This window comes from Anopheles arabiensis, chromosome 3, assembly GCF_016920715.1.
Source record: "Anopheles arabiensis isolate DONGOLA chromosome 3, AaraD3, whole genome shotgun sequence".
Taxonomy (NCBI): domain Eukaryota; kingdom Metazoa; phylum Arthropoda; class Insecta; order Diptera; family Culicidae; genus Anopheles; species Anopheles arabiensis.
In genome coordinates this window covers 46,556,386-46,574,936 of record NC_053518.1, presented here as the reverse complement: position 1 = coordinate 46,574,936, position 18,551 = coordinate 46,556,386, and the positions used below count along the sequence as shown (strand labels likewise).

Genomic DNA, 18,551 nt, shown 5'->3' with positions numbered 1-18,551 from the left:
AAATGCACCAATGCCCGTTGTGCATCGTTAAATCTAATGTTTGCAATGAATCACTGAATTCATGAGATTGCAAAAACCATGTTGTCATACACGTGCATGTAACATGTGTTGCTGGTTGTGCTATTAGCAAAACAAGCACCTACTAACCATCGACCCCACTACTATTGCTGGTGTTTATCCGCGGCAGTAGTAAAGCTCATGAACTGTTGCCGATCGTGACTGATTTGTACGAAGTGATAAGCTAGCGTGCAAACCTGTGGTTCGAGGTTTAGAATTGCTCTGTTATACAAGAGAGTTTGGCTCTGCTAGCAGCAGATAGGTTTCTAGTCACGTAGCTCATTAAACGTCTATAGAAAGTGACTGGTGTATTTGTTCACGGGACACAAGCTCACCATTACACTAAACAAATCCTCCACCAGCATCGGTGTAAACCTGCAGTCAGTCAACATTGTTTCTAATCGCTTGCGGCTTCCGAATGACAACGTTGTCATGTGTTTGTATGTTTTTTTATGGAATGCTTTCTTCATCGCAGATTTTAAAGAATTATTGAATGCTGTTCGCTTCTTTGATTTATGCTGAATGGGTTATACACTGCTGCTTTGTTGTAGATGCATTCCTGAATGGAGCATGGTTTGCGGTATCTAGTTAGACATATTGTGCTTTGCTGACTGCTTCATGGCACATATCATCGTTGCATTCATACACATATACTCGTGCTCGGTGTTTGGTTGCATTCTTGTGCTTGTTCCTGCTTTAATAATGGGACGTACCAGATGTTGTATGTTCGCTGCTGCTGATTTGTAACTCGCTGCTCTTTGACTTCACGATTCGCGCGCTCCGCACACCATTCACAGCGTTCACTTGCCGTTTGTTTTGTCGTCCAACTCGTACGACTGTGCTGACACCATCATCAAACTGCATGTACGTCCATGCGGCTCGAGGAAACAAATCATCGCAAAATCGCCTACCTTCCCACTTTTGATAGTTGCGATGCGTTTTTTGGCGATGTTGTTTTGAATGTTTCTTGAATGATTATTTCGTTGTCTATAGCAGCAGCGGACTGCAGCCGCAACAGCAGTCGTACCATCTGCAGCCTATGCCATCTGCGCAGCAACTGCAGCAGGCGCAGCAGCAGCAGCAGCAGCAGCTACAGCAGCAGCGACAGTTCATTGTAAATCCTTTTTCCGATGCAAACTTATCGAATGAAAGCTTCCAGAATGCTTCAGCAGACAGGGGTACCATGTTGCCCAAATTACACCCACAAATCGCTCAGCAGCAGCAGCAACCGTTCCAACCGTATCATGCCCCGCTGTATCACGATAATGCAGAGAAGCTGTCGAAAGCATACTCACTGCCACCGTCCATGGGTGCCGCGGCGAAGGAATCGCTTCGAAAGGATCTTGCTCAAAGTCGCCTAGAACAGCAGCAACTGCAGCATGCACGAAAATTTCAACCTGTTGCACGCGCTTTTATTGTCCCGAGCAGCACGCCAGGAACCACTAACAACGCTCCGAGTATGACGAACATAGCAAATCAAGGAAATGGAAGCAATATCTACACCGACATAGCACTGGGGAAAACCATTCAAACACTCATGAAACCTACGCCAATACTGGCGACGGCAGTGGCTAATCGCTTGACCGGCGGTTCGTTGACCCGTTCGATCGGTGCCCTTGGGCCATGCCGAGAGTTGCCAGAAGGAGGCACTGCTGGAGCACAGGAAGCGGCTGGCTACTGTCGAGCCGCCAGCAGCCTACTGGGAAATTTCACCGGCAGCAACAGCGTGAGTGCGTGCACGGTAACGCATCCGCATCGGTGTGTGCAAGACTTGATCAAGGAGGAAATCGGTGCCAATCGTCTGAGTAAAGCGGGTAGCATGATAAATATGAGCACCGATTCGGAACTATTTGCTGCTAGCGGTTCGCTGTCACATCCTGCATCGGGACGCTCGAGTCCGGCATTCATGCATGGATCAACGCCGGTCGGTAGTCCGCCACGATTTGTAAATACCCTAGGTCCTGCGTACGGTGCCGGTGGAGGAAGTGCCCGTGTTAGCAGAGCTGCCTCACCCTCTGTTCTTCATGCAAGCCCTGGCGGAGAACACGCAAGGTTTGAACATTTTTCGAGTGTCTCTCTAAATTTATCTCTAAAACCAACAGACATAATTCAATCCGGCCTTGCCATTGTCCTAACGATTCATTCGTTCCCGGCGAATCTTTCAATCGATTTGGTTTGGAAAGATTGTGCCACAAATATCCCCCTATCGAAGCGTGCCGGCTAATATGTCCTCTGCTTTGTTTTTCGACAGATTTCGAAAACTTATTGTGATATCGTTTAATCTCACGTGAAATCGCGTGTGCACCCAGAAAACGTTCTTCTATTGTAACACCAACTGTCCGCTTACCGACATTATAGTTAACCGTTGTACCCCATCGTATTGGAGCTACTAATTTGTGTTTCTATTATTTGTTTTTCCTTCGCAAACTACTAACACCTTGCAAACACGCCACTATATATACAAGTTATATTTTGCACACACGGATGCACATAGTGATGCTAGAACCATGTTACGGGCGTACAAGTCTTACCTTGAATCTAATTGTACCCTTCTTAACTAGTTTTCTTTCTGTAGCTAATTTGATCGTTATGGCTGTTATTGTTGTTGAATATCATTTCAGTTATTATGTTTTTATTTTATCGTTTTGTTTCGAATGCAACGCAAAAGTTTATTTCTTTCCTAAAAGAAAGATGACTTTGCTCTCTCAAAGATGAAATGGGGAAGGGGGCCTCGACATGATAAAACATCTTCAATTCCTCGAAACAATTGTTAATTTTATTTCCTTTTCTCTCGTTGCAGGTCAGTATCGGTTTTATTGTTGTAATGTCTTAAAAATACGTAACGTCATGTGTATTAATGCGTAGGTATTAAGGTAACAACAGGTATGCTCGAATGTAGTTACACTGTCATGCATTAAAATAATCCGCCACCGTAAGTATATTACAACACATCTTAAGCGCCAAACAGCTGGCTCCTGCGAAAGAGTTACAAGATGTTGTGCTGCTCTATTTTCGAGAATGTTCAGCTCAATACTTTTCTCTCTTCCATAACCTTCTTATTTTGACGTTGACATGCGAACACTTTCATACTCAACTTTAAACATACCGTCCACAAATCACCATGCTAATATAATTAGTACTAATCAAATTATCAGCTACCGAACTTGACTGACTGAAGTGTGAATGCGGTGTGTCGGTATCGGTTTAGAGAAACCTACCGCAACAGCAGACAGTTTGTCGCCAATGGTTGGTTTACTGACCTTACGGTTTTGCGCACTTTTTAGCACATATCTCGATCAGTTTTGAAGGACCATGATGGTCGGATGGTCAAAGTGAATCACGTTTTAATTAACATCTCTGTTAGCAAAGATTAAGACACACACGCGTGTGAGGTTTGATTCATATTTGTTTGACAAAACCAAGCTGTACGCGGAAAGCCATTCAGGTTTACCATATGTATGTATTTGTATTTGAATATCATTTATCTTTTATATATAACGATTACATCGCGCTTTATTTGCGAGATGACCATTCCACGCCATGTGTCATTTAATGTTTTGAACACAATATTGTTACCATAAAAAACGATTAAGTCTTCATAAAAAAGCTTACAGATTCGCTTGAACACATGAAACTTGGTTCAACCTGTATTCTCAAAATGCATGTGTTTGCCAATAAAAAAAGAAATAAAAACATTTTCAGCCGTTGCATGGCTAATCAAACAATAACTGATCTACAAAAAACGCAATTCAGTTCATGATTGCCGATATCAGATCACAAACCGATATTGAAAGGTCATATCGTACCAGCTGATGATATGTATAGATTTCATACCACTGCAACTCCAAATGTTGCATAACATCCTACCGAGAAGCCTGTGGGGATGTCTCTCGATCCAGCCACAATGAGTCGTAAGTATATCTAAATGACAACCGTATATACACCATCACCATCTGCTGGGATATGGCCGGGTAACGCGGTTGAATAGGAAAAAATGCACACGTTTTGTGGCAGCGAGGTTGCTTTCTCGGCTGGCAGAACTAATCGCGCCTCTGTAGCAGCACGTCCAGCAGCTGGTGCGAATGACGCAAACGCAAAATGCTCAACTGCACAAATGAGACGAAAGCGATTGCACAGCATGCGATTATAAGTGGTACTGGTGCTGCAGGTGAAATAGCAATAGGTACTTTTTTTTACCTAACGTAAGCACTCGATGATGGAACCGGCGTTTAGCAACAAATTAGTCGAAACCACTCGTCGTTGTACATACATATACCGTCCGTACGTCCGTAGTGGTACCCCAGTAGAAATGGACTGTGGGGGGGAATCAGGGAAACCGGATTGCAATCAGGCTGAAAGTGAATACAGACAAATCTGAACAAGTTCATAAGAAAAAAGAAGAAAAACCAGGTTCGCAAATAATGCCGGTCGCAGTGATTGCATTGAATAAAAAATCAATCATTTACGCTTATCAAACCGGGGTTGACAGTTGACGGCAACCACAATAAGCTGATTGGTGTTGGTTTGTGCTTTTTAAGGAATGTTTTTGTTCTACGTACGTGTTGTGTATGGGGATGAGTGGGATTTGCGTTTGCCTCTTTATCAAAGCGGGGCGTGTGGTCAGTAATTAATTTGCCGCTAAACTCGTACCTGACTACTGTATCAGCATAGGTACATACAAAAACCTCACCAAGCTCCCTCAAGGTAGAACAAGGTTTCCTAATTTGCAACGCGCTCTACTCAACCTCACTGATTGTGTGCCGTTTGCATAAATGCTCTAGCTGCACAAAGACGAGGCATTTTCCCAACACATTGACACATGTTGAAGCATACGTAGCATACGTCATAAAAAAGTGGCGTGATGTTTCATGCAGTCTGTTAGTGCTGCTGCTAACGAAACGGTCGAGTGAATGAAAATTAGTCTTGACCAAACGTAGCACATCTCGCTAATGTTACTGCGAGTGTGGTACGTTTCGTATGCGGCTACCTCCGCAGGTCGTACCATGGCTGCTTTCATGAGTTGCAAAAAACAAACTCCTCACAAAAGAAGTTTTAAATGAGCCAAAAAAGTAGAACGACACAGTGAAGGCGAAGGAGCGCGCTAATGCTGCAAAATTTGACAAACGGCCTTCGTAATTATTGGAACCATTTGGTGTGTCGAAATCTGCCGCTGGCAACGCCGAGTGATGACTTTGAACCCCAAAACCTTCACCATGTTTCGTGCAGAAATCGCAAAATCCAAATTACAAAAAAGCCACCCATGGCTGTCCTTTGGTTTCTTTTAGATCTTTGTGTGTGTTAACTCGTGTGCAGGGCAGCACAGACCGCCATAGGCCAGACGTATGACGTGAAGTTTTGCGAAGGTCACGTTAGGAAACGATTGATAATTTGCTATTAATATCATTTATCTAATCTACTCTCCCCTCATAGATAGATAGCAGTTGTTGTTTACATGGTCAAATTGGCCTCATGGGCAATATTTCATAGTTGTAGCGCCACTTAAGCACTGGCAATCTTCAAAACGCTGACAAAATCCCGACCCCGAACTGATCCGGGAACTCACACGCGATTTCGTGCTCTCTTTCTAGCCCTAGGTCATGGGTTTCGGTTCTAATGTGCGAAACTTGTGTATGGTGGTGAGTGCCTCCAGAATGCGTTGGTGCGCAGGCCCAGTTGGCAGCAGCAAATCAATAGTGATACATCGGCCAAAGACAAGCCACTGCTTCTTGTTTTTGGTATTTTGTGTGTAAATGCGTCACAAACCGATCCTAGGAGTTTTTTGTTTGTGGTCTTCCCTCGCTCGCTCGCTAGTGCTTAATGTTTTGGGCGCAAAAACAGTTTTTAAATAAGAAAAAGGAGCCAAAACACAAATCTCTGAAGGAGAGGACGAAGGAAAATTGTGATCGCCTACATGGTGGTATTGTGTGGTGAAATAAAATTTGCTGTACCAAGGCCGACAAACGAGTGCCTACAAACATCCTACTTTGCCCGCCAATTTCGCCACATTGCTGGACAATTTTTCGTATTAGTAACAAAAGACAAAAAAACACAATATGTAACTAAAACCTGCTGCAAATCGCCATCATTAAAATATGGTTCCACTACATTGGTTGTGAAATTGTTTTCTTCTACCTCTCCGCATAGTGGCAAAAGTTGACGCATGAAAAACAGGTTCATTGACTTTTTGGAAAAAGGACACAAACTAACCCCGAGAGTGTTCTGATGATATCCAACTAATCTATCATGGGTCTGGTCGGTAGAAGAACGTGCACGTAGAATGAATTATTGAGTGCGATCGTTCACTAGGGCATCGAACGTTAGCTACCTTTCAACGACTTTGTTCGGCACCAGTGATAATCGGTCGGGATGTAAAAATTGCAAAGAAAACACTGAAAACGGTGCCCGGTTGTGCCATAGAAAGTAGTATGTGGCTCAATCGTGTAATTTTTATTTACTTCAAGAAGTACAACTGAACCTACATCAACTATGTGCATCCTCTCCTACACTGCCATTGTGTAACCAGTGCCATAATTTTGTATGCCTGCATTTTTACTTAGGGTAGGTTTCATGCCGTAGTAATCATTGCAAAGAGTATTTTGCAAATATATGTCTCGTCTATTACTGAAATAATTGTTATCAAAATTAAATTACATCTATGTGCGTGTATGTTTAAAGCTCAGAAATAATTTTTTTTTTAAATACACTGTTATCTGCCACATTAGATAAGTTTCTGTTCAGCTGCTTCTTCTATTTTTTGCACTTGTAATTTTTATCGTGATATCGTGCGAAATTATTAATTCTTTTTTGTTATTGGGTTTGAAATATTATTTTGTATTATTAAGTAAACATTATTTGTTGCGAGCCAGGCGTTCAAACTCAACTGAAAGCATTAAAAAGTAAACAAAATTAAAATATTTAATCTTGAACAATGCAATAACTGCAAAAGTTGTTGAAAGATATATTAATTCTACAGTATTACTGTTATGTTACGCCTGTACTGAGTAAACATGTTTTATCTTTTCGCGCATGTGACTACACGTAATTTAGACAATATTTAAAATAGTGATGTTCATAATTACAAGGCTAAAATATCTAACGTTAGTTTTCTTGAACAAAAACCGTACCTGTAAACCAGCCACAGGGAAAGATCATTAGCTGTTTATAATGCAAAAAAGTTTGATTTAAATTTCCCATTGCCTAGTGCTTCAGCGTTTGTCGATTCCAACGAACGGTAGAAAGAGGAAAGCTTTCGATTAAAAATGTGTGAAAATGGTACACTGGCCTGCTGCGTAGAGTGCGTACCTTATACGGCACGGATGGCGCAACTAACCCGATCGGCGCAGTCGATCGGCTGTTGCTAACACACTTACGCCACCACCGCCACATGCGGGGTGCGTAAGTATTTGTGTGAGCATACGCACTTTTTCCCTTCCTTTGCAGGTTTGATCGACGAGATGAAATTTAATGTGTTCACATCCGTCCTGTAGCCGCCGTGAAAGACCGGCGGGAGCAAGCACGGGGACGTTGAGAAGAAGTGGTGGCAAGAAGTATCGGATTTAGGTCAGCAGCAACAGCAGACGTGTACACCGTGTTTGGATGTCTCTCCACTTCGCAACGGAATCCACCACGCTCAGCACAATTTGGCGTAGACGTTCCTTGTTGCCTTTGCCGTTTTTTGCTATCGTCTTAATTTTCATACATCTTCTCTTTCCCAAGCTCGAAGATGAAACCGGCATGGTAAACGAGCACTGCGCTAGTGTATGTGCTCGAGAGCGCGCGGTATTGAAGGGTTTAAACTTTTACTTCTTACTTCGCTTGGTTGGCCTTTAACCGTCGAGCTAATGTCATCTCGGACGGCGTTCATGGTGCAGCACAATTTAACCGGCTTAAGATCGCACATTGGTATTCGTTCGTGCATCGATGAGAAGCCGTCTCACTGACTCTCTTTCTCTCTTTTTCTCTTATCCGCTCTTTTTCTTTTGCAAGACTGCTCACACTTTATCCTTGTGGGCACGTCCCATTGCTGTAGTTTGCCTCGTCATCAGCTTACGCATATCTCCCCCCGGTCGACAACTGAGTTATTCAGCATGCTCGCATGATCTTGAATGAGATCAAGTTTGGTTAGCATTGTACCGTCGTCCTTGAGAACTAAAATAAAATGCCATGCCCATTTTGTAGGGATACTGTTTTGTGCAAAACGTTCCGTTTCAAGTTACTCTATCGAAGATCTGTAAACTCATGTCACTGTTTAGGAGATATCCATCGCATTGAATTGCATAGTGTAACTATTTACAATTCATTATTAATATTGCCAAGGAAAAGTTTCAAAATGTGTTCTATTTTGATTACGCATTTACCTTAGTTCCAGTTGGAATCAAATTAGACACACCTATCTTATGCTACAGAATTATGCTGCGTTATGGTGTGCTAACTCCAATCCTCAGTCATATGTGTTGCAATTTGGTCGAGATAACACAATCATGGGATACGTTTACATTTTTTCACAATACCACTGTAGGAAGTTGTGTTTGTTTATGTTTTCTGAAGCTATGTTCGTGTTTTGAGATATCCTCGTATGCCATAACGCACACCACAAGACGCAGCATTCTCTTTCTCTTGGAGTTCGTTGATTCAACATTCTTTTTAGTGAGAATTGATAGCGCGTGCTATGAGTGTGGATAGCAAATCAAAGAGAATCTCTTGAATTGTGCTGATATTGGCAAAATGTATGCAAGCAACCAATACGTACAAACTACTTTTACTTTTACATGATACACGTCGCATAAATTATTCATTACAAAGCAGCTGCATCTCATTCATAGGATTGAAATTCCATGAAAGTTCTCTTTTGCTATTGCAATAGAACAATGTATGAAAGGAATGAGCAGTTTCTGTTTAATAGCTATTAGCTTTTGCTATTTAGCGTGCTATTAATTGGTTATGTCCTATGATTTTTTTTGTTCGTTTGTCATACTTTGGTTTATGGACAGATAACGATGATTTTTTTATCGATACATATGGACTGAACCATACCTTACGGGGATTAAAAGGCTCGAACCTATCTCAACATTGCCAATTCATGGGATCGCAGGCTTGCCTGCCATAGTTCCATTTTGGCTGCATTATGCTCTTTTTCCGTATTCTCATGCTCTTATGCTGCCTTACTCGCATAAGCATAAAACTACTACTTACACAAATATACACATGGAGCGCACTCTCGTTTCTCAGTGTCTCTCGCAGTTTTTGGCGGGGTTGATTCTCTTTAGAGGACAACCTCTCGCTCGAACCGATCGAGAAAATGGTCGAACTATATTAAATCCCCAGTTTGGAAGACCACTTCGTTTCTACAAAACATACGATACATGCGTTCGTGCTCGCGAGAGATGTCCGCAAATTGGAAGAAATGCAGAAATGAACATAGCTCTCCGGCGTTGTTTGTGCACGAGAGCGCGTATCAATGAGGTGAGAAATACTGCGAGCCCTCGAACTAGCTTCACCACTGTGATCGAGCTCCCCGAGGGTTTCGTTCGCCATGGCGGTGGCATGAATGTCGTGTGTGCCGTAATGCTCTGAGAGCTAACAGAGTTTGCCTTAGTGTGTGTGTCTGTATGGGGCGATGTTTGGCTCAAAATAACTGCATCGTGTGCCGTACATTCTCGTAGTAAAGTGCGGACTTTTGAAAACACACCATGTCGTCAAGGCATCGGGGAGCGGTTCCAACTGCGTAGTGTAAAAAACCAGTTCAATACCACCAAGCGTGCTGTTTCGTGGCCACACCGTCGCTCGTAAAAGTGCGTTCCGTGTGCGACTCGTGAGAAACGTTGGAAAATAGCATAGCCCATAGACGCCCAAACTACGCCCCAAATATAATCAACTCTCAACCCTCGAAACCGACGCAACCGACGCATATCGACACCTCCGCAGCTGTTTCGTGATCGAAAATTGTACAAACACACCAAAACGGCAAAGGGGCAACGAAACGAACACAAAAAAGTCGCACAAGTCGTGCACAGTTGTAAAAATGTGATCTACACTCTCATCCGTACAGCCGTCACGTTCGGTGTTCGGTTTGTCGCGTTGCCGCTTCTCTTCTGGCTGCCTTCGGCGGGAAGATTCGCTGCAGTTTCCTAGCGTTGAGTCGTTCACGCGATGCGAAAGTAAAGAAAATAAAAGGACCAACTTGGCCGTTGCTCTCGGTCCACAATGGCCGCGGTTTGATGTTGTGGCGCTCGAACCATCGCACTCTGAGCAACTGTGCACCTGTTTTGCACTGGAAAAACTGTTTGCAAGTGTTCAAAACTTGCTGTGATGTGATCAATCGCAAATCAGCCAAAGTGAAGCGAAAGACAATCCCCTTTTCTGTAGGTGCATGGTTGCTTTCCGCTCGCCAAAGTAGTTCGCTTATCAGCACGACGGCGTTTCCATGTCGGCAAGTTGTGTGCCGTGCCCAGGACAACGACCAGAAAACCCAACCACTACAGTGTCTCACCCGCACCAGTGTGTTTAGTGTGTGTGTGTTTTTAATAATACTGCTAACGTTTTCTTTGGCCATCGATAGGGCCACAAACACCTTAACAGCAGCAGCACGTGAGGACAAAAATTACAAAATACAAAAGAAAGTGCACTCCTACTCCGAGTGTCTGGCTGGCGCGGTGTCCGTTCCAGGCATGTTGGTAGCGAAAATTTAAACGAAACCAAATACCCTTCAACTACATTGTGGTGTGTGCGATCGAGAATTATTCATCCTGTTCGAGTATGCCCCCTTTTCTTACTGTTGAAGCCAACTGCCAACCGTTGTTGGCCAAACTGCCCTACCCAGCGGGGCCAAGCAATCGGCCATTTTGGTTTCGTCTGTATTATTGATTGTGCTCGTCGGTTGTGAAGCTGCCGCCGCGCACGGTGGTGGTGTGTGTTTATTTAGCCCGTATACGCGCTCGACCGTTGTGGTGCATGAAGAATACATATGTGCAGGTGTCTCTTTGGCCGCTGCATCAGCAGGAACCCTGCAATAGCAGTTGCAGCATAGCATGCGAAATGTAAAGTGCATGTTGATAATCTAGCACCACCCTCTAGCAGCTCGCGGCTGCCCGGTTGCTGAAAAGTTCGGTGAAACAGTGGAGAACACAACAAAAAATCTGCCTCAAGTTTAGACAGCGCGTGGCAGCGCGCAGGGTGTTTCAATTGTCGCGTTTGTGACGGTGGAATGTGTCGTGCGAGAAACGATTAGAAAAATGTGATTGCCACGAAGGCCGCTGGTAGTGATATTTTGTGACGACCATCAGGCGATTTTAGGGGGTTTTATGCTTTGAAAACTATTGACGTGAACAAACGGGGGCCGCGCAGTAGCAGCATAGTGCCGCATCGCGGTGGTTGGTGTTGTTTTTCCGTTTTTTAATGTTTTCTTCCGGAACCGAGTTTGTAGTGTGTGTTGTGTTGCAAGTGCAGTCAACTTCGGTCTACTCGACAGTTTTCGTTTGCTAATAATGATTCGTTGAATCGATTTTCCACCGCGTTACAGTGTTATTCTTTCACACTCGTTTGTTGGCTTGCCAGACATTTTGCTATTTGTTTTATTAAAATACCTCGCGCAGTATTCTGTTGCCAATTTGTTGGATAGAGGCGATCTAGCAAAATCGCTTCAGCATCATATTCTTTGGCAAACAACATCATACAAAAGCATCCAAAATGAAGAGCGATATCATGGCCATGCACCAGTATTCGGTGTCCGGCAAAAAGGACATCCTGCGGGAGGTCGTAATCAAGTACATCGATCATTTTTATCCAAAGTAAGTGATACATACTCGCTCCGCACTGTGTACCCTTTCCGTCCTTTCCTGTTGTCATGTAAAATCGTGAACCGAACCTACCGTGAAACCGTACCGCCTTGCAAAATTAATGCTGCAATCGACGATCGTACCGTATGACCTACTACTCCGTACTGTGTATTCCAGAACAAACCACTCGATGCACCGTTTTTACTGCCAGTTGCTACCATAACGTTACCAACGGAGAACACACAGCTGGTTGTGAGGAAAGTGTAGGGTGTTTGTCCTCTTGGTGTGTACTCCCTAGCTCAGTTTTATATCGCTCCATATTTGCTCCAACGACAGTGAGAGTGACCCGTCGAGAGAAAAGTGAAAACTGTGCTGTATAGCATACAACGGCACACTGCGCCAATATGATTCCATGATGATGACGATGATGATGATGGTGATGATCATGACGATGATGGAAGGGAACAAAATGCCCCCCCCTCCCCCCCCCCCGAAAACAATAATCATACGCTTTCGAAAACTCTGGAAATCCCTCTAACACAGTGTCCTTCGGCAGTGGAAGAAGTGGGTTTTAGAATGGGAATTCTTACGCTCTATTGCAACACGCCTCGCCAGCCTCGTAACCCTACGGTAGGAGAGAACTCAAAGCACTCGCAGCACACAGCACAGCAGCGAGGCCTGTTTGCGCAATATCTGTCTGTTTGGTTGGCCGCCTGCTCGCTCGTTTCGTCTCGGCGCGGGACATGCATTCATCAATAAAGTGTTACGGTGGAGAGAAACACAATTTGCAAGCCCGCAAAACGGTCGCATACGACGGCTGCAAGGTGGCTGCTAAAAAAACTAATAATCATGCACCTATTGGGGTAGTTTACGGCGAGAAGGGACGAGAGGAATCTTGATTGATGCCTTTCAGCTCTCTGGGGTAGGTCGGACATGTTTAAAGCTATGGTCGAGACCCTTCATCAAACCCGATCAAAATGAGCCTCATTTTCGCGTGGTATTTTACAGCAGCGATAATAAGAATTACGCCACATTTGAGTTGTCGTTCGTTGTGTCGTTTAAAATTGTGGGTTCAAATGGTTGGTTTAAAATGCCCTTGATGGCAATCCAAGGCTTTGTGTAACCAAACTACGCCTGTAAATATGCAAGTCATTAAACTAGTTTCAATTGTTCTAACTGCAAATCGTTGAAAAATGCATTGAACTCCTCTGGTATTACAGTTTACGAGTATCATCTTTATTAACAAAAACTACAATTGCTATCAACACACGACAACACTTACCTCGTCTATATCTAGGAGTGTTTCGTAATACTTGAACTTGTAGATTCTCAAAACCATGTTGCCAGACTAAACGCTCTCGCCTTTAGCATAATGCCTTGCGTTATGTTTACAGGTTTTTACGCTTTTCACTCCAACAAATGGGCATGCACAATTCGTGTGAGGCGGGAATTGAAGTGTTATTTAATTTGTTTTTTTCCACTCGCCGGTGTGCGCGGCCGAGGCAGCAAAGTGGCAAGGGAATGTTGATGGAGTGAAGTGGAGCATTGATAAAATGAAAACATAACAAACCAATCGAAGCGAATGATGGTGTATAGCATAAGGCAAAAAAAAACAACAATAAAAGAAACAAAACATTCAAATGCGCAGATGGTTACTGTTGTTTGCTGTTGTTGCTGCTGTGTCGCTACAGAAAACAGTAGCGTTTGTTTCGCGATCGCGATACAACAAACGTATCGTTTCGCACGATGCGAATTTAAAACAACCCGGCGTACGCTATTGCGCTTTTAATTTTGGCACTCCATTTTATGGGTTAGGCGATCTTCTGCGATCCTTTCAATCGATGCTTGCACGATTTCAATTCTACGCGTTACAGCTTTTTCATGCGATATTCAAATTTTAAATCGTTTGCGATGATCTGTTTCTGGTTTGGTACGTGATTAGTTTTAGTAAGCCTCAAATGATGCTTTGAGTGTATGTTGTACTGTTACTGCTAATGTGGATGCCCATCAACAATGACGTTCTGGAACGGTTGTGGAAATTATTTGCCGCAGGAATATTTACAAAAATTCAATCTTTCTTTGCTACTACGTAAAAGACAGTCGACATTAAACTCTGAAGATGTATACTTCAGTCTGACAGCCATTACAAATAAATCACGCACATGATTAGAATATTGTTTTAACGAAACGGCAACCACACAAATTGACAAATGCTACTAGGTGCTTGAATGCAAACGGCCATGTTTTATCAAACAACGCTCATCCAATAGTGGATTCGTTACCATTACAAATCCTCCATCTTGTTTTCACTATAGTCATCTTTTCAGACCGATGACGTAGTGTGCGTACACTGTGCAATATGGCGGAATACAGTACCGTAGCTGCATACTATACACCACACATACAGGAAGGCTGGTTGGCGTGGTAGAAATTTGCAACTGAGTGCAAATTAACCTGTTCCAAACACAGTGCGGCAAAAGATAGTAACGATCGTGACGTGATCATCTGGCGTATGATTTGTAAACGAAGCCGATCAAAAGAGGAAGATGTTGTGTAGCGCACCCGTGAGCGTGACAATATATAAACATGGTTGTGTCAAATGTATTGTACTTTTGCAATGATCTGATGGTTGAATTATGGGGCAGGTCAGGTTATCATTATATCAATATTTTCCAAAACAAACGTCCGGTCTTATGTACGTTTAGAGTACACAGATTTTCGTTTTTTTAGATTAAATATGTTTTTATATATTTATTATTAGTTTTAAATGGTGCAATTCCTGTTATATGTTTCATTATGCTGTCATTTACGATCTGGTGTCAATTTGTTGCAACAACCAGAGCCGAAAATATTGATTATAAAGTAGTTATTAGTGTTTGGAGTCACAAAGTTTTTTTTAATGATGGAATTCGAATCTGTATAATAAACTGGCTGTGCTGAAAACTCTGAGATATGGGAATCTACAAAGGAATTATTGTTGACATCATCCGGCAATCGTTAATAAAACTTGCTCAAACGTACATCAATTAACTTACTCTTCTTTCTATATTTCTTTCAGTGCTTCGGGAACAAGTGCGGTCGCTATCGATAACAAAATCGAGCAAGCAATGGTAAGTTTAGCTGGCGATATTTATTTATAAAACGTTATTGCACCGTTCCTGTAGAAACATTATCGTAACGTTATTAAATAGGAAGATGTTGTGCCTGGACATTTATTTTGTAGTGCAGACACAAGCAAGACTGCATGACGTGGGTTTGGTGTGTGATAAGATACCGCGAGGATCATATCTTGGTTTATTATTACGCTATTTTTAACAAAAAAAAACACGTAACGATGTTCAATGTGAGGAAACAAGTTTTTTATCTATAGAGAATGAAAAAAGGACATGACTCACATGATGCAACGTTTGTGTTAAAGTTGAATACGTTACATGAGTCATTGTTCTTTATTTGACTTATCAAACATACCGTGATTTGAGAACTCAGCTAAACTTGAAATTCCAATTAGCTGACTACAAAAAATTAAACACATGCGTAGTATTTATATTATTTAATTTTAAAACATGCTCCACATACACACACACACACCGGTTGGATTAATTTACAGTGAGAACATTTTCAAAAGTTTCCTGCCCTGACTCCATGATGTCACGTGGCGAAGAAACGAGCAACTAAACGTTTCGGTAAACAGATCGTCCGTCATGATTTCGAGATCACACACATATATGTGTGTAAACGTGCTTGCGAAGGCTTATCATCGCTCCCGGTGGTGAGGAACCGACCAAATGTTTACTTGAACTGCTTTTTCTTCCCGTATTCCTTGCGCTGCCCAGCCTCAACCTTCACTTCGGACCATCCCGGGCGGCGTAAACATTGCGCAGTGGTTGCCTTTTAAAACGAGTTTGCTGTAAAATTTTCTTTTCGTGCTGTTCAAACCGGTTATGTAAATTCAGCCGGTGAAGATATTCATTCAAGCTCGAAAGTTAGTTCGTTTGTTTTAGATTGCCATTCCGTTACCGTTGCTATTAAATACAGCGTGTACTCCCAGACGATGAAAAGGGCGCCAAAAATTATAGTATGCTGTTATACTTACATTTTTTCATATAATAATTTTGCTTCGTAGCCTGTTTCGCTTGCATTAGCGTGTACTTGATCGTCAAAGTGATAACAGCATGCATGTTTGTTTGACACCATTCTGCTATTTTTCGGTAGGAAGATTTTTGTTGATGTTCATGTTCAGGGACGTGTTGATTTGTTGATATGAGTGTAATAACATAACAGACAACAATAATAATACTGCTCACGGTAATGAACAATCGTAACCGCATTTAGGAAATGGTTTCGTTAAATAATTCCATGACGAAAAAATATATGCAATTGAAATTGTATTTCACATTAATTTGAGTAACAATCACATTTATAGCGTTTGTTTATTTTTAGCTTCACGTAATGTCAATGTTTATAGATTGAGTTATTGATAAGATTTTTCATCTGTTGACCTTGAACAAGCGAGTGTGAGATTATTCCTACGCAAAATGTACGTCTAAATTATCGCCAAACCGCTTTTTATTTATAGCTTATCTACCTGTTTACTATCGCTCAACGGGCGTACCTTGTAAAAGTTTGGACTCTCCCATTCGACTAGCCATTTTGATTTATATCATGTGTTGTTTTGCGTTCTTGTATCTATATGATTACTAACCACGCATGTCGCTTGTCGTATCGTAACCCCGCTGCACCGAAGGAAATAAACTTTGGAGACATCTCCTTCTACGGACGGCTCGCTAACCGGTTGGACCGCTGTCTTGTGAATCTGACATGTGCACATAAGAAGCGAAGCAACAACAAACAATCCTACATGCACTTTCTCCATTCACCCTATGGGGGAGAGATTTGGGGGGGAGGGGTTGTGCATGTGCATGGATTGGTGGTGGTGCTTTATTATTTTTTTGCACACATAAAAAGCAAAATCCTACCTGTCCCAAGTAGGTCAATCCAATTAAGGATAGGCACTATGCCACGAGGTATTTCACGTTCGTTTGTTCTTGAATGAATGTTTTGCAATATTTTCAACTGCCTATGGGTAGTGAGTGGCGTTGCATTTGCGTGGTTTAAGTATTTTTACCATCGATTTTATTAAATATTATCATACGTAGTCGAATTTTTACAACCAAATGAATCGGAACTAAGCAAATGATTGGTTATTTTACCTCAAACCAGTTCATAATTACAATTTGAATTGTGCAGCTAAAAGTGTATTTCATCGTACAAATGGTGTGAGAGTTTCATCACAACTACGTCCTTTGCAATGCGCGTCCTCGACGCAACTCTTTGTTACAATCATCCACAACATTTTCTTATCGCACAGTCACTGGAGGTGCAAAGCATCGCATCCAAGCATAATCCCAAAAGAAAATATTTAATTGTTACATATAATCGTCTTTGTTGCACCGCGGTCCCTTAACCTTCTCCAGGATGGAGGAATACATAACTGGTTCGTCTTGTACTGGCAAACTGTTGACTTCTTTCATTACTGATATCTCGCCATCAGTGTGGGGTCTAAGTGTAGATAGTCTAGATGGAAGGAGGTAGACTGCTCGTGTCGATGTAGCGACAATGAAAAATAATACTTGCCTCCCTCATGTAAACAGTGTCAGCTGGATCGAACCAGTTATAACAGGTGCATGAGCGGATCATCAGCACCTCTTTTATAAACCTTATCAGCGAGACTTGTCGATTGGATTTTTCCTTTGCGATTTAATGAGAAGGGTTGATAGGTGAGTCTACAGCGACCGATGAAATGATGTTTACGAATATTTGGTAATGGTTAGAGTTTTGTGCTGTTGCTCGTTCAATTTTTATACCAGAACATGTAAAAACTACGCTGTATAATAAGAGACTCGTAGTTTTACTTTATACTGAGTACAACAAATGCCTTTAAATTTTTAATATTTTCCCGTCTTTGATTCTTTTCTATTTCTATTTCCTTTCCACATGTACATTTCTACTATCACCGATCACCGAAGAGATTGCGCACTGGCATATGTAGCATGTGACGCTAAGTGCAAGCGTGATATGACCTTCCCATTTTTTCAAGTGAATCGCAGATGTTGTGTGTACTGCTTTGTTCATCTTTGTTCACTAGATCCTAGAGCCAACTGCCAAGACCTCCAACTCTCTCTTATGTCCATATTTAGAATAAGATTCCACCGTACTTCGCTATTCGACGGTGATAAAAATCTACCCACTTTCACACTCGCCGTCCATCGATACTACCCAAAAGGGCCGCCAAGCATTTTCGTGCCTCCGCACACACAGGGAACAACATCGTTTGCACTATCACGCCATGGGTTCGTGTTGGAGCGGTGTACGATTTATGGGGGGTGGGGAGGTACCAGCCAAACAGTAAAGGCGTGTAGAACATTCGTTTGGCGTAGAAACGAAAGAGGAAACGCGGAGCGCAAGATTGAGCAAAAGGGAGAGTTAAATGTGTAATGATGCACCGAAACATTCCGATGAAGCTGTCTTCTCCTTATCGAAGGTGAGCTGCATGTGTGCATATGCTCATCAAATTTTCCACGATCTCATATTTTCCCAGCAAGACGACGGGCCTTTCGCTTTCAAGCCCAAACGTACTGCGAGAGCCGTGAGACCATGTGCGGAGCGTAAAAATCGCCCGTGAGCAAGCTGTTCGTGAGTTGGTACAGCTAACACGCTAGC

The 18,551-nt window shown here is 42.5% G+C and overlaps 1 protein-coding gene across 9 annotated transcripts in view; it reads left to right on the top strand.

Annotated features, from left to right (window-relative positions):
• Positions 1-18,551, top strand: part of LOC120902446 (protein bunched, class 2/F/G isoform) — a 38,629-nt gene that overhangs the window by 14,397 nt on the left and 5,681 nt on the right. For 8 of the 9 annotated variants that reach the window (XM_040311183.1, XM_040311186.1, XM_040311187.1 and 5 more), the window contains 2 exons: positions 1,051-2,109; positions 14,890-14,941. In XM_040311183.1, the coding sequence (XP_040167117.1) occupies positions 1,051-2,109; positions 14,890-14,941 (1,111 nt within the window). The remainder of the gene's footprint in view (positions 1-1,050; positions 2,110-14,889; positions 14,942-18,551) is intronic. The other variant, XM_040311191.1, reaches the window with a different exon arrangement.